The 15346-nt window shown below is 39.4% G+C and overlaps 1 protein-coding gene across 3 annotated transcripts in view; it reads left to right on the forward strand.

Moving 5' to 3' along the window:
• The window catches only part of LOC104906363 (succinate-semialdehyde dehydrogenase, mitochondrial), a 44943-nt gene that overhangs the window by 11677 nt on the left and 17920 nt on the right, over positions 1-15346 (forward strand). For all 3 annotated transcript variants that reach the window (XM_057392554.1, XM_010695106.3, XM_010695105.3), the window contains exons 6-8: positions 1734-1844; positions 9247-9309; positions 9455-9565. In XM_057392554.1, the coding sequence (XP_057248537.1) occupies positions 1734-1844; positions 9247-9309; positions 9455-9565 (285 nt within the window). The remainder of the gene's footprint in view (positions 1-1733; positions 1845-9246; positions 9310-9454; positions 9566-15346) is intronic.

A 15346-nucleotide genomic window follows, 5' to 3' on the forward strand; every position in this document is an offset into this window, starting at 1 on the left:
GAAAATAAAAAAGGGAGAGGGGCTTACCATGGATGAAAACATCCATGGCAGCCCCTGACGGATGAAAAAGAGGTAGGGGAGGCGAGGGTTTATAGAGAACAAAAAGGAGAGGTGGGAGGGGGGCGGCTATTGCACCAATAATTTATGGTTCAGTCTCTAGGCAACCAATAAAATTAGGTATCCCTACGGTGCTAAATAATGCACGAGGTTAACCTTCACATTAATCTGAATCGCACTATACACCCCTAAAGTTGTTTATCAAACGTCAATGACTATACTTCACCTTATGCCCTCAATGGCTCTCAAACGTCAAAAATTTCGTTAGTTGACCTTCCGAACATTCAACCATAATTCCATAATTAGTGACTATTTTTTCCTATTATCTTTTCCACCAATCTGAACAAATTTCGGGGTTTTAGAGATAGTCAACGACAATTTCTACGTTTGTTAATCATCATGTTGCATTTCTTCAAAACGTCATAGGTACACGTTGCAATTTTTAAAATGCGATGGTAACTCCTGCATTCTTTAAACTCAGGGGTGTCATATGAATATTTTCTTTATAATTTTTTATTTATCGTTATAGTCTTCTTTATACTAGTCTCAAGACTACCGCAGTTCCTTTTCAGGTAGCTGTCCGATGGATGGCTGCCCATAAGTGGTTGGGCAAGATGGGTGCATTATTTCAGTGGGCAATCTTCTTAGCAGTGTGTTCTGTTTTCTTTTTACCTAAATAAAAATTAGGTTTTTGTTTTAAATGTGATTTTTGATTCCATAGGGCTGAGGGGATTAGAGCTGGGGGCATATAAGAGTTTTAGAGATCTAAAGGAACTAGGTTTATTTGTAAATTTTTCTCCGGATTTTTCTTTCTACTTTGCGCACCCTTTTATTTTTCTATCTCACATGTATCTTTTTATTCTGGATAACAAAGTAAGTAGCTACAAAACCTCGAGATTGAAGTTTTCCTATGGCTTTGCTTTCTCTACATTCTTTATCTGCTCTACTTTTTCCACTTCTAGTGCAGCCTCGAAATATACATCCCCTTTTTCTCATTGTTCTCATCCTCCATATTCGTAGGAGAGCGAGGAGTTAGAGGAATGAGGTTGTGGTTCTGATTTAGATGAAAGAAATATTATATTTCATATATCTTGAACTAAAATGTTAGAGTAAACCAAAGCTCATCAGTCATCATCATTGATTAAAATCTTTTTAACTATCAAAGTTCTCTTGTTACTTATTAGGTGATGGAGATCTTAATACATAGAATGATGTCCTTTTTGTTTTGTGAATTGAGGACGAAAATTAAACTAAAGAACAAGGATATTACTCAAAAATCGTGGTTTTGAGTGATAAAAAGTTTAGGGAATCTATTGCCTTGGAGCACAAACCAAACTAGTGTTTTGGAGCACAAACCAAACCAAACTAGTGTTTTGGAGCACAAGCACAACTATTGCCTTGGAGCACAAGAATAACTATGGCCTTGGAGCACAAACATAACTATTGCCTTGGAGCACAAGTAAGACTATTGCCTTGGAGCACAAGTATGACTATTGCCTTAGAGCATGACTGCACGAGCACAATTATTGCCTTGGAGCACAAGCACAAGTACTACTTTGGAGCAAAAGCACGACTTGATGTTTCATTCTAAGTCCTTTCCTTGTCTTCCGCGTATCTAATTGTATAGTATGGAATCTCTTTTTCGCTAAAGCGAAAACTAACTATTCTTATTGCAGGTTTCCTATGGGGCTGCTTTTATTGAATTTTTTTCCGAGGAGGCAAAACGTGTTTATGGTGAAATTATACCTACTCCACTTTCTGATCGTCGGTTATTTGTTCTGAAACAGGTGCGTCTAATGAAGTCTAAGTTACAGATTAATGCGCTCTTTGCCAAATGTTAGTTAACAGTCTTCCTTAAATCTATTTGCTTTAGTCGAATTGTCTTTTGAGAAAGTGGGAACATAATAGGTTGTGACATTATCTTATTGTTTGATGTGGAGAAGAATTAGGAACATAAATGGTAGTATTACTGTCCATGTATGACATGGAAAGCATGATTCACTTTAATACTTCCTCCGTCCCAAAATATAGTTCCCATTTCCATTTTGGGTGTCCCAAAATATAGTTTCCATTTCCATATTTAGTTCCATAATTTTCCGTAATTTGTCTAGAAAACTGTGTCCCATCATTTATTTGCTTCTTGAATTTTTTTTTTCCTTTTTTATTCAACCAAAATGTTACAATTAATGCTCTTTCACCAATTAGTCTCCATTCTCTCTCCTAAAATCATCTTTTCCCATACAACAATTATTTAAATAAACAAAAAATATATACTATCCCTCATAGATTCTACTTGCATAAATTAGCGTGAAAAAAGGGAAATAGGAACTATATTTTGGGACGGAGGGAGTATATTTTAAAAGTAAAGATGACATGTTGATGTTTACATGTCAGTTTTCTACTTTCCCATGTTTAGTTACATATGAGAATCAAAAGTCCTAGTAAAGATTAAGGATTATGTCTAGAGAGCTCTTTTTGGATGACTTAACATGTTAGATAGATCCGGAAATGTAGAACACTTTTTTTGTCTTGTGGGTGAGATTATCTTTCTAATTCTTTTAATTTTTTAATGTTAGACGTGCATATGTTTGAACTTGATTTCTACTGTTGATGTTGTATGGGTGTATTAAAAAGTGTTTTTTTTTTTTAAGTTGTAGGAGTAGTTAAACTTGTAGGTAAAACCTTTTTTGCATTGTAAAGTGGCTACCTTTATATGGAGCAAATCATTGACTATCTTGCTATCTAATGGGTTTGTAAACAATCTATTATGAAGGATTTGATGGTTAGCTATCTCTAGGATAAGTAAGGGTAAGAGGTGTCTTTGGGTTCTATTCCTTGCCATAATGTATTTTTCCGGATAGATTGGAATTCCAAAAAATTTTAGGTAAAGAACCGCACTATCCATTTCGTGCAATTTGCAATGGTTTAAGTGTAGGGCATTATAGAAAGTGGCATTATAATCAAGGAAGACAAGAGAGCTAATTAGAGAGTGGCAGGGAAGGGAGGGAGAGAGAGGGAGAGAGAGAGAGATGGGGTGAGAGATAGGGGGAGAGAGAGCGAGAATTATAGAAAGTGGAATTATAATTAAGGAAGACAAGAGAGCTAATTAGAGGGGGGGGAGAAAGGGCGAGAGGCGAGAGAGAGAGACATGGGGAGAGAGAGAGGGGGAGAGAGAGAGTTTGGGAGGAGGGGCAGGGCGAGAGAGTGGCATTAGAGTGGCATTAGAATTGAGGAAAACAAGAGAGCTAATTAGAGGGGGGGGGGAGGGAGAGAAAGAGAGATGGAGAGAGGGAAATGGGGAGAGGGAGAGAGAGGGAGAGGGAGAAGGAGAGGGAGAGAGAGGGAGAGAGAAGGGCATTATAGAAAGTGGCATTATATTTGAGGAAGACAAGAGAGCTAATTAGGGAGGAGGGGAGGGAGGGATGGAGAGAGAGAGAGAGAGGGGGGAGAGAGAGAGGGGGGGGGGAGAGAGAGAGAGGGGAGGGCGAGATAGAGAGGGAGAGGGAGGGAGAGAGGAAGGGCGAGAGAGAGAGAGGGCAAGAGCGAGAAGAGCGAGGGAGGGAGGGAGAGTGAGATAGAGGAGAGGAGGAGAGGGGGAGAGAGTCACATTTTCCATAACGAAGGAGTGTAATAGCTTCCACTCCCACAACTAGGAAAACAGAAAGATTAATTGAGATAACAGAATTATAGTAAGTACTCTAGGGAATTCAGCAACCCAGAGATAACTATATTAATAATAACAGTAAGCAAAGCTACAGATAGTGGTGAGCTTTTGAGAGGCCCCCTTCTCTCTAAAAGAACTTCCTTACACTTTTTCTGAATGCCTTTCTACTGATCCCATACCCCCCTATATATACAACTTCTCTCCATAACTAACTTCTGACAACTCTCCTCTATTTCAGCAGAATAACAAATTATTCCTTTCCAACTAATTCTGCCACTACCCACTGAATGATTAATACCTCAAATACCTCATTTACCCTTTCTTATTTCGCCTCGAATACGTCAGCAGAGTTTAGTGGTCTGAGATGTCACAATACCTCCCCCCCAAAGATTCACCTTGTCTACAAGGTGGAACCAAGGAAACCTGTGATGTTGTAGCCGCAACTTCCTCACAAGCAGCTTCAAAAACCGGTAACCCTTTCCACTGAATTAAGGCTTCCAAGTGGCTGTGGTGACCTCTGGTGACCCGTTTCACACCAAGCAAGTTTTCTGGTTCCGTATGGACTTCCTCCGACCACCCAAAGCAATCTTTCTTTAATTGTTCTGTCATGGGCTTTGCAACTTGTGCATAGTGTGAGATGAACTTACAGTAATAGCCCGTAAGGCCCAAAAATCCCCTAAGTTCCTGGAGGTTCTTAGGTTTCTCCCAATCCAGCATAGCTTTCACCTTCTCCATATCTACGGCCACCCCACTACTAGAAATCACATGGCCCAAATATGCGATCTCCATCCTACCAAATTCGCATTTCTTCATATTCACAACCAAACTGTTGGTTGCCAAGGCTTGCAACACCAACCGCAAATGACCAACATGGTCTTCCTCCGATTTACTACAAATCAAAATGTCATCGAAAAAGACCAAAACAAAGCGACGTAAGAAGGGTCGGAATACCTCGTTCATCAAGGACTGAAAAGTGGCCGGAGCGTTTGTGAGCCCAAATGGCATCACCAAAAACTCGTAGTGGCCTTCATGTGTTTTGAAGGCTGTTTTGTGAGTGTCTTCTGGTTTCACCAATATTTGATGATAGCCCGCCTTCAAATCCAACTTGGAAAAAATGGAAGCCCCATGGAGCTCATCAAGCAGTTCATCAATGACCGGAATGAGGTATTTGTCCGACACCGTTTCTTTATTCAAAGCCCGATAGTCCACACAAAAGCGCCATGATCCATCTTTATTCTTCACCAAAATCACAGGGCTGATCCCGGTAGCCAACATTTCTTTGATTAAACGTTCAATTTCATCTTTCTGAAATTGAGGATAGCGGTATGGCCGAACACTTACCGGGTCACTACCATCCTTGAGGATGATGGCGTGCTCGTGCCCTTTAGGAGGAGGTAATCCCTTGGGACTGTCAAAGACTCCTCAAATTCCCCCATCACTCCCTTAAAAAATGCTGGCACCTCCTGTGTCACAGCCCCCCTTTCCTCCAGTTGGTTAAATTCCAGCCACAACCCCCCGCCTTCTTTGCGCAAGGTCTTCAGCATGGCTTGGAGAGTGATCTGGGAACGTCCTAAGGATGGGTCCCCATTAATGGTGTAATGCTCCCCGTTCACCACAAAACTCATCTCCTGAGTTTTCCAATTACTCACCACTGTACCCAGCGTCTCTTGCCACTGCACGCCCAAAATCACATGTGAATTACCCAATTCCAGGGGCAGAAAATCTGCTTTAACCTCCACGCCCCCCTGCAATTGTAGCAGTACTTCCTTGCATATTCCGGTGCCGCGGACAGCTTGCCGATCGCCAAGAGAAACCCCAAACTCCGCCGATCCGGTCACCGGAATCCGCACCTTCTCAATGGTAGCCAAGGAGAGGAAATTATGGGTCGCTCCCGGATCCACCATCACCACCACCTCATGGTTGTTGATGCGGCCTAGAAGTTTCATGGTTTTTGGATTTGTAAGTCCAATCACCGAATTAAGTGAGACTTCCGGTGGTGTCTCCTCCGTTGGCGAGGGAGGTGGTTCGCTGAAATAAAAATTTCCATCGGAAACCGCCTCCTCCCCGTCGTCTATAAGCAAGAATCTCAACTCCCGTCGCCGGCAACGGTGGCCGGCGTGCCATTTTTCATCACATCGGTAACAGAGTCCCCTGGCTCTCTTATCTTGGAGTTCTTTTTCTGTTAAGCGTCGCATTTCACCAGAGGGCTTTGCTGAAGTCAAAGAAGACTTGGGAGTGTTAACTGAGGGTGTGGCTCATTGGACCCCAAGGCCCAACTCTTCCCATTAGTTGCACTAGTCTGGGCCCCAAAGCTGGCTCAGGAAGAAAGGGTAGGGTTCTTGTTATACAAGGAATACCCAGTCCTATGCGACCCAGGCCCATTAACCTTTCGCAGCCCAATTACCTTGTTCTTCTCTTCCATCTTCAACGCCAAGTCCATGGCCTGCGCCAGATTTAGTGGGCTTAAAACCCTCATCTCAGTTTGAATTTCCTCCTTCAACCCACAGATGAATTTTCCCAACCGAATTGCCTCCGGTATACTATCGAGCGGAGCAGCCATGTCGATGAATTTCCGCCTATAATCCTGCACCGTTGTGGTTTGATTGGTGGCCAACCACTGTTCATATAAGGACCCACCATTGGTCGGCCGGAATTGGAGGAGTATAAACTCTTTTAACGCTTCCCACGAGACGATCGAGTTTCTCTTGTTCTCCCATTGGTACCACCTCAACGCATCTCCCTCCATAGCCACCACCGCGGCCTCCATTTTCTCCGCCATAAAAGGTAAAAAACTTCTCTGCTCGCAAAAACCACCCATCCGGGTCCGTTCCCTCAAACCCCAGCATGTCCAACTTCTTATGCCTCCAGTTACCGCCGCCTCTACTTCCACCATCTCTTCCCCATAAATTTCCAGGACCACCGCCAGACCCCCCTCGTCCAAATTCGCCACCATTTCCCGAGAAATGTTCTGATTCAGCACCTACTCTACCTGCTCTGTTTTCACCCTCTCCGTTGCCAAAGGGTCCTTTGGCCACGACCTGCTGCGCCCAGTTCCAACGGTTCCAAACTGGAATTGCGTTGGTTACGTAGAGATTCAAGGGTTTCCCGCATTTCCTCCTGGAATTTCTCCTGTTCTCGCCGGAAGACCGTCATGGCACCTTCGATACTTTCTCGGGTCCGGTCGATTTGTCCGCCCAACTGGTAACTCCCAATCTCAGGTTCCTCCTTACTCTTCCTCATTGCCTCCTCCATTTTCTCAGTGATCTGCTCAGCTATAGAAAGCTTAACAGCCTCCGTAGCCAAACTCACTGATGAAGTGATCTGCTCAGCAATGGAGTTTTGCAAGTTACCCATCTGTCCCTCCAAGTTATCTAACCTCTGTGTCGACGTTGGTGGTGCCATTTCCTCCTCCAGGATGTGCTGCTCTGATACCAAGTTGTAATAGCTTCCACTCCCACAACAAGGAAAACAGAAAGATTAGTTGAGATAACAGAATTATAGTAAGTACTCTAGGGAATTCAGCAACCCAGAGATAATTATATTGATAATAACAGTAAGCAAAGCTACAGATAGTGGTGAGCTTTCGAGAGGCCCCCTTCTCTCCAAAAGAACTTCCTTACACTTTTTCTGAATGCCTTTCTACTGATCCCATACCCCCTATATATACAACTTCTCTCCATAACTAACTTCTGACAACTCCTCTATTTCAGCAGAATAACAAATTATTCCTTTCTAACTAATTCTTCCACTACCCACTGAATGATTAATACCTCAAATACCTCATTTACCCTTTCTTATTGCGCCTCGAATACGTCAGCAATGGTTTAGTGGTCTGAGGTGTCACAAGTAGATTAGAAAGAGAGAGAGAGAGAGAGAGAGAGACAAAGCAAGAAGAAAGTGTAGAGTCACATTTTCCATAAATGAAGGAGATTAAAAGAGACAAAACAAGAACAAATTCATAGTTTTGGCTTTAGTTTTAGTTAACTCTTGGCTGCGTACAAGGCACTAAAATGCTTGATTATCCTTTTATTCTTGCAATCCAAGTAGGTAAAAAATTATTTAGAGTTTCCCTTAGTTTTGGTTAGCTCCTGGGACTTGGGTGTGCTCAACAGATCAAGTCACTCAGTTGCTTGATTTGTCCTTTACTTGATCTAGGAATTAGTGAGGACGATTTCCTAGCTTTAATGCACAAGAATGTCCTCTAAATGTTGGAGCAACTGAGGCTGCATAGCAATTATTATGGAGCTAAGACAAAGGTGGTAATGTGCTCAATTAGCCATAACTTGGGCACCTAAGCTCCATCATGCTACAAAAATGCCGGTTATAATTCAGTTAGTTGAGTTTTTTTAGGACACTTCATATGTTGTTTAGATTTGGCTTACAAGCTTTTACTATCCTACTTGGAATAGGGTTTTCTTGTTTTAAGCACGTAGGAGTTAGGACTAAAAATGTTATTTTTATTTTCGGTTATTAGTTGATAGAGTTAATTTATAATAGCACTTCTAAAACCATGTAATGAGATAAGGGTAGTTATTAGTCCTAGTTGTAGTTGTTTTAGGAGTCTGAAAGCTATTTGAGTTGTAATTATTTCGGTTGTTCTAGTTACTGATTAATGATTAAAATTCCGCAAACTTTTGTGTTCAACACTTGAGTATTCATCTTGAAAGTTGGTGGTTGAATCCTTTATGCTTTCTTGTTGGTGGGTAATTCGATTCTTCAAACTACCACTGCTTGTTCTATCTATCCTTGTTATTCCGGACGTTATCTGATCCCTCTGGATCAAATACATCATTACTTCTGTAATTTTAGTTTACGTGTCTTAATTATCAATTTTCTATCTTAATCATCATCAATCAAATTTGCCAAGCTATGTCAATTCGTAGCACAAGATGATAGGGGTGCTTGTGAAAAATAATATTACAATGATAGTCAGCATGATGGGACTGCCATTACCTTCAGGTTTCTTGAGGAAAGCTGGTCATTTTTTATTACTCTAATGTATTTTCTCATCATCTGGAAAAGGGCAAGGAAGCATCAAAAGATAGCTGTTAGCCTCTTATATTTTTTATTAAGTATAATCATGTGAAGGATTGATCAATTTTTTGAGTTGGAGCAAGATACTTTTGTTCTTTTTTCCACACTACTCATCTGCAAGAATATGAGATGGGTAAAAGAAATTCACCAGCACCAGATTGTTATTTAGAATTAAAGCGTTATTGTTGTTGGTAGAGATGAGCAGTCTTTCATCAGGTAGGTTCCACTTTGGGCTGCTATTGTATCTTGTATAGGGCAAAATCCTTGATTCTACTATCTCTCCCATGTTAAGCAGCAGTTCATTTCTCTAATACACGGTTTTGCCTTTACTGGTCTTGATGGGGGTGGAGATGGTATGAAAATTCTTTAATGTGAGGATGTCTGCAATTTGATTATTTTTCTGCGCTGTTGTTGAATTATTAATCTGTTTATGTTTTTTTTTTCTCATTTGATGTTGTTCCCCAATGAATGACTGTAAGATCTTTTTGCAGCCGGTTGGTGTTGTTGGAGTCATTACTCCTTGGAATTTCCCACTAGCAATGATTACTCGAAAGGTCTGGAATTTACCTCCGTCAAGATTGATTAACTATGTCTTATCAATTGCTATGATAAAGAAGCAATGGATCTTGGATCATCATATACATACCTCATAGTAGATTGGTCTCCAATAATGTAGCATGCCTTTTCGTACTGTATCAGGTTGGTCCTGCTCTTGCCAGTGGTTGCACTGTAGTGATTAAACCATCAGAGCTTACCCCCTTGACAGCTTTGGCAGCAGCTGAACTCTCCATTCAGGCTGGGATACCTCCGGTAATCATTTCATGTTGAAATTTTTTTGCAGCACTTTCCGAATGAAAGTAATATATATTGTACATTTGTAGCAAGAAAATAGAAGAAGAAATTGAATTGTACATATTCGATTGAGCATCAATTAAATGCCATGCTTATGGACCGGCAAGTGCGGTAAAACAAAGAGTTGACTGTGCGAGATGCTCACATTAATGGCCTTTTAGATTATAAATGTAACACTCCCAAAATCCATACACATCTAAACTACGTTGCATCGACTTTGGAAGTGTTGCCGCCGCGGTGAAATGCAAGACTTATTGAAATGAAAACATTAACTTACTCCTTATTATGAAAACTAAATTGCAGTGGAAATAAAATGTTAAGTACAACTCGGGAAACTATTGACCCTTTTCATTTAAAACCATTAACCCTTTTTATCTAAAACCATTAACTAAGTAATTCATAAACAAACTCTAGAAGGTTCAATACAAACACTTAAAAGGTTTATATAACAAAGAGTATCCCATGTATGCCCACTTAAAAGGTTTACATAACAAAGAGTATCCCATGTATGTCCAAACTCATGCAGCATACCTAATATGCTCCCCATTGAATATCAATGGTTCATCAGAGGTCACAAACCAACACAAATAACAAACCATCACTATGCTAAGTACGTACTTAAACACTATGATGCATGGGTACGCCTCTTAGGCGGCGTTTCCCGTACCGGGGATGGGTACGTCCTGGTTACGGTACGGATTCGCTTGGGGTTCGTACCCAGAATGAATCGTTAAGGCTGGGTACGCGGGGAGTTTTTGGGGACGGCATGCTGAGGTTCGGGGACGGGTTGGGGACGCTTTTTAGAGAAGAGGCACGTACCCACCAGGTTTAATGAATTTTCAAAGGCCCAAAATCATATTTTAGGGTTTCAAAATTTTCAAAATTCTCTCTCACCTGCGAACTTGTGAACTGCGAAGTGCGAACCTGGACTCGTCTCCTCGTCGCCTCGCCGCCGCCGGTCAGCAGTCTTCTCGCCGGTCATCGGTCTTTTCGTTTCTTCTCTTGGAAGCTCGACACTCGCGGTTTCATTCTCTGTTTCTTCTACTTGGAAGCTCGAAGCCTCGACTTGCCGGTTTCTTCGCCTAGGTGAGCAACTTTTGAATTCTAGGTTTCACACTTTCACTTTCCTTGTTGCTTTTTTTTTTTTCGTTTTTTTTGTTTATGTTTTAGTGTTAAACACTTAAATAGTATACCAAGTATAATCAGTATAATAAGAATGACTCCTAGACATGATACTACTAGAGTATTAAATTTTATTATTTTTCTAATTTAATCGGCAACGAATGGGCACCGTCATCTTTGTAGAATTATACGGGCTACTTAATCCTTAATAGACAACTTGTTCTATTAGATGAAATACAAATGCGGTTTCGTTTCATTTCACACCCATCATCTTAGTATGCATACCTCCAAAATCGTACAGAACCTTTCGAGTTATCAAAATTTATAAGGACAGTACTATCGTCACAGTAGGCCTGCATAGGAGTGTAGAACAAGTCCCACACTCCCCCCATTGTTCACTACTTGTAGGGATTCCAACTACAAGTTTATCGCTAAATATCCTTCTTATTGATATTCATTCACATAAAATTAAACATATAATCATTTAATTTTCCTTCTAAGATACATTGCTTAATTCTTTAGTTTAGGCGACCTCTTGTAACATCCTTGCTACAACGATAAATCATAGGATTCCAATCCAATTCTCATTTCATGCTTGTGATACGATAGAATTATACATATCAATAATAATTCATTCCAACTCACAAGTCATATAAAAAGGAAATACATACAGATTTCCAAATGATTTCATGTTACTAAACAATCTCATCAATCATAACCAACAATAGTCCCATATCATGATTTTAGTTTCCAATGAAACAATTCATCACTTAATATGACACTAACGTATCTAGTTGAACTAGTACGTGTACATACCTTGTAAAGGACAATTTTCGGTGAGTACTTAAAACGTTCCGCTTATTAAATTGGGACCTAATCGAATAATAAAAGTATTTCGGTGCAAAGTCCTTGATATTATTAATATAAAAATCAGCTTATCCAACTTTTTGAAATATGATATTTTAAATATGAAAAATATAACGTTCTTGTTGTTTAAACATTCTTTTCATAAAATTTATTAAAGCTAACATATTGGGACTGCTTGTAAATCTGATTTTTGTTGACTTATATTATACTTGGTTTATAATAACAAAACTTACACAAATATATATAAGTAAAATAAAATCAGAATTAAGAATTAAAATCATTCTAAGAACTAATAATATAATCAAGAATCTGATTTCCTTTAACTTTTACTATAACTTTATTTACAAAACCAACTTAAACCATTATATATACACATATTATAAAAATTAGATTTGAGAAAAAGAATTATCATAAAAACTACAACATAACTATAATTTTGATTTCTTTTACTAATTCTATACTTTACTTATAATTAGAAAACTTAATCCAAGATATACATATACGAATTACATAAATCAGATTTTACAATTTAACTAAAGTAGAAAAGAAGAATTTTATTTTATTTATATCGAAGTGACTCGCCGACGACAATTACCGGTGACGGAATTTCGGCACCAACACCAGCCACGCACTAAGGCACTCACTCGAAGCTTCGCGACGCACCCTCGCCTCAACAACAACGATGACACTCGAAGCCTCACTCGACACACCCTCAACAGCAGTGACGACACTCGAGTCTCTCGATCGCACACACATGCAGCCTCGCACAGACTCGCTAGACCCGGCTCGCACACTCCTCGACATTCTTGCTCGACCCGACAACTCTCGAATACGCTTCGCACTCACACACTGCAGCACCCTCGACTCGCATCAACACACCCTCGCATACCACACTAGCAGCGGCCACACTTGAAGCAAGCCTTGAAGGCCGACGAGAACTCGGGGGAGGAGAAGAAAAATAGTGTGGAGGGGGAGTAAGGGGTGTGACGAGGAAGAAGAAAGAAAAGAGGAGAGAGAAAAATCTTTAGGGGAGGAAAACGACTGATTAGGAGAAAGTGAGGGTTATTTTTTTTTCCTTTTCTTTTTCTTATTTATAGCACGAGAAACCTAGCTTTAATAGGATTTGTTTCCAAATCAAATTCCGATTTCTTATTTCATTTGTTTGGAAAATAAAACAAAACCAAACTATAATATAATTAGGTACAAAAGTAGGTTGTATATTTAAATTATAACTATATGCTTGCCCAAATTAATTTTTTCCTAAATAATATTAAAAATACTTTCAACTTTATTCTTTATATTTTTTTATTTATAAAACTAACTCCCAAAAATACGGAGTATTACAATAACAATATTTTTACATTGAACTTCGTTATCTCTACCTGAAAAAAGAGAGGGAAGGGGGCGTGTCTCTAACTTCATGAGTATTCTTTTTCACTGTATTTTTCCAATCTTCGCTCTTCAGTCTCAGAAGCTTATCTTTTGCTCTATATAGCAGTAATACATGCTTCCTAGAGACTGGCTGTGTTAAAGTACTGTTGCAGTTGATCATATAATCTTGTGGGCCTTCTTCTATTCAGGGTCCCTTTTTCCTTCATTTTTTTTGAAAAAACTTAACTCTACACATTCCTCCGCAATTTCTTATTTCTTTTTCCCCTCTTTAGTTTGAAAATTTTTATATCAGATTGTAGTCAGCGTATTTCAGGATTTAAATTGGTGCTGATGATGGAGTGTGGAGAGCTTGTTATGACCAAATACAGTGAAGGTTCTACATTTTGTTGGTATATATGAATCCTTAGCATTTTCTTTCCTTTTACAAAAAGATGGCATAATTTGACTCAATATACTTCATAACTGAAGTTCTTTTTTTTTTTTTTTTTACTCAATAGGAAAGCTGGACAGGTTTTTGACTCGATAGAATATGTAAAATTGAATATTGAGTCAATAGAATAAGCCAGACCGATTTCCTATACCAGTATTTTTGCTGGAGTAGCTCATAAACTTCATATCTGAATTATGTCTAAAGTTTTTGGACTTAGCCCCTTATAAATGGGTCGGGTCCTAGCGGGTCTGTGTCGTGTCCAGGACCCATTGCCATCTCTACCCACATGTTATGCGACAAGCCATGACTTATTAAAATAGCATTCATCATCTCTTTGAGAGTTCTATTCTTTCTTTCAGCAATTTTGTTGAGGAGTGTAGGGAGTAGACAACTCATGCATAATTCCATCTTTCTCACAAAATTCCTTTAAAGAGGTTGTTCCGTACTCACGCCACTATCGGACCAAATTCTCTTTATCTTATGTTCCAATTAGGGAATTAAAATTCTCCCGTTCCGTTACAGAACGACCGTTCTGTAACGGATTTTGGATTTGCCGTTTCGCGAAATCTCGTTACGGAACGCCATAATAAAATTCACATACTTCTCACCACGTTTTCGGTTCCGTAACGCGAATTTGCCGCATTAGAATGCTTTTATCCCCTTTACATCCGTTTTTTTCAAACATTGGCCAAATTCTTTCTATGATTTAATTATATAGTTGATGAAACATGATATTCTATTAGATTTGATTATATTATGCTGTAATAATGCTTCATAAACTAAAAAAATGCAAATAAGCTTGAAACATATTTATGTGAATTTTTTAAAAAAATTCACGCCGCGTCGGCCACGAAACGTTCTATTTCCCTGTTACAAGCCGTTCCCGCGGCAGCGTGACCGTTCCCGCGCGACCGCGTTTTCTTTCCTTGGTTCCAATCAATTTTCTACTTTTGCCTTAAAAATTATGAACTTTTGTTTCACCTTGTCTTTGGTTCTTATAAGATACACTTATTTATATCTAGAATGATCATCAACAAATGTAATGCGATGTCATTTACCGCCCGTGTTTAAAGTCAGCTCAGGCCGTATGTACTACTTCAAGTAATTCATTTTGTCTATTAGAAAAGGTTTTGTGAAATGTTTAGGCTCAACACATATTTCGCATTTCTTTTGGCCATTCCCAACTAGATTAGGAATTAATACATGTTATGCAAACGTTTCAGAAGAATTATAGCTTACATGTTCTAATTTGCCATGCCAAAGATTAATGGACTTAAGCAAGTAAGCAGAAGTAGAAGTTCTATTAATGGACTCAACAACTCAAATATCTATAAGACAAGTAACCCCCTTGACATGTACCCTTTCCCACATATTCCGCATTCTTAGTCACTACAAATTTGTTGGCTTCAAACACTAAATTAATTCCAGCTTTATTGAGAAGTCCACCCCTGCCTTTTTTTTAGGAATTCTTCAGATCCAAGGCAGCTTACCACAAGCACCCCACCCCAAAATCAGATTACTACTCATGGAAGGCACATAAAGCACATTATGCAATGCTAAAAATTTTCCAGAAATTTGAGAGAGATCTTTCCTCTACCGAACAGTATCCCATAAAGACCTGCTCGCTGTTTACAGATTTCCTCAAAGTTCTGGAACAACTCCTTATTTGCACAAAAGTGTTTGGTAGCTCCTGTGTCAATGATACAATCTGCTTTGTACAAACTAGTTTCATTTCAGCAACTGCAGCAATAATTTCGTTCTGATCCTTAGGTGAGCTTGAGATTTTTTCTTGTCTTGCTTCTATCCATTTTTTCCAGCATCTTGACGATTGTAGCATTGGTATGCCTTTTGCTTATGCTTTCCACATAAATATCATCCAGTCAGCCACTGCAGGCACCTCCTTTCCCGTTGTTCTTCTTGAAATTTCC

The sequence above is a fragment of the Beta vulgaris genome, chromosome 2, assembly GCF_026745355.1.
Source record: "Beta vulgaris subsp. vulgaris cultivar EL10 chromosome 2, EL10.2, whole genome shotgun sequence".
Classification (NCBI taxonomy): Eukaryota; Viridiplantae; Streptophyta; class Magnoliopsida; order Caryophyllales; family Amaranthaceae; genus Beta; species Beta vulgaris.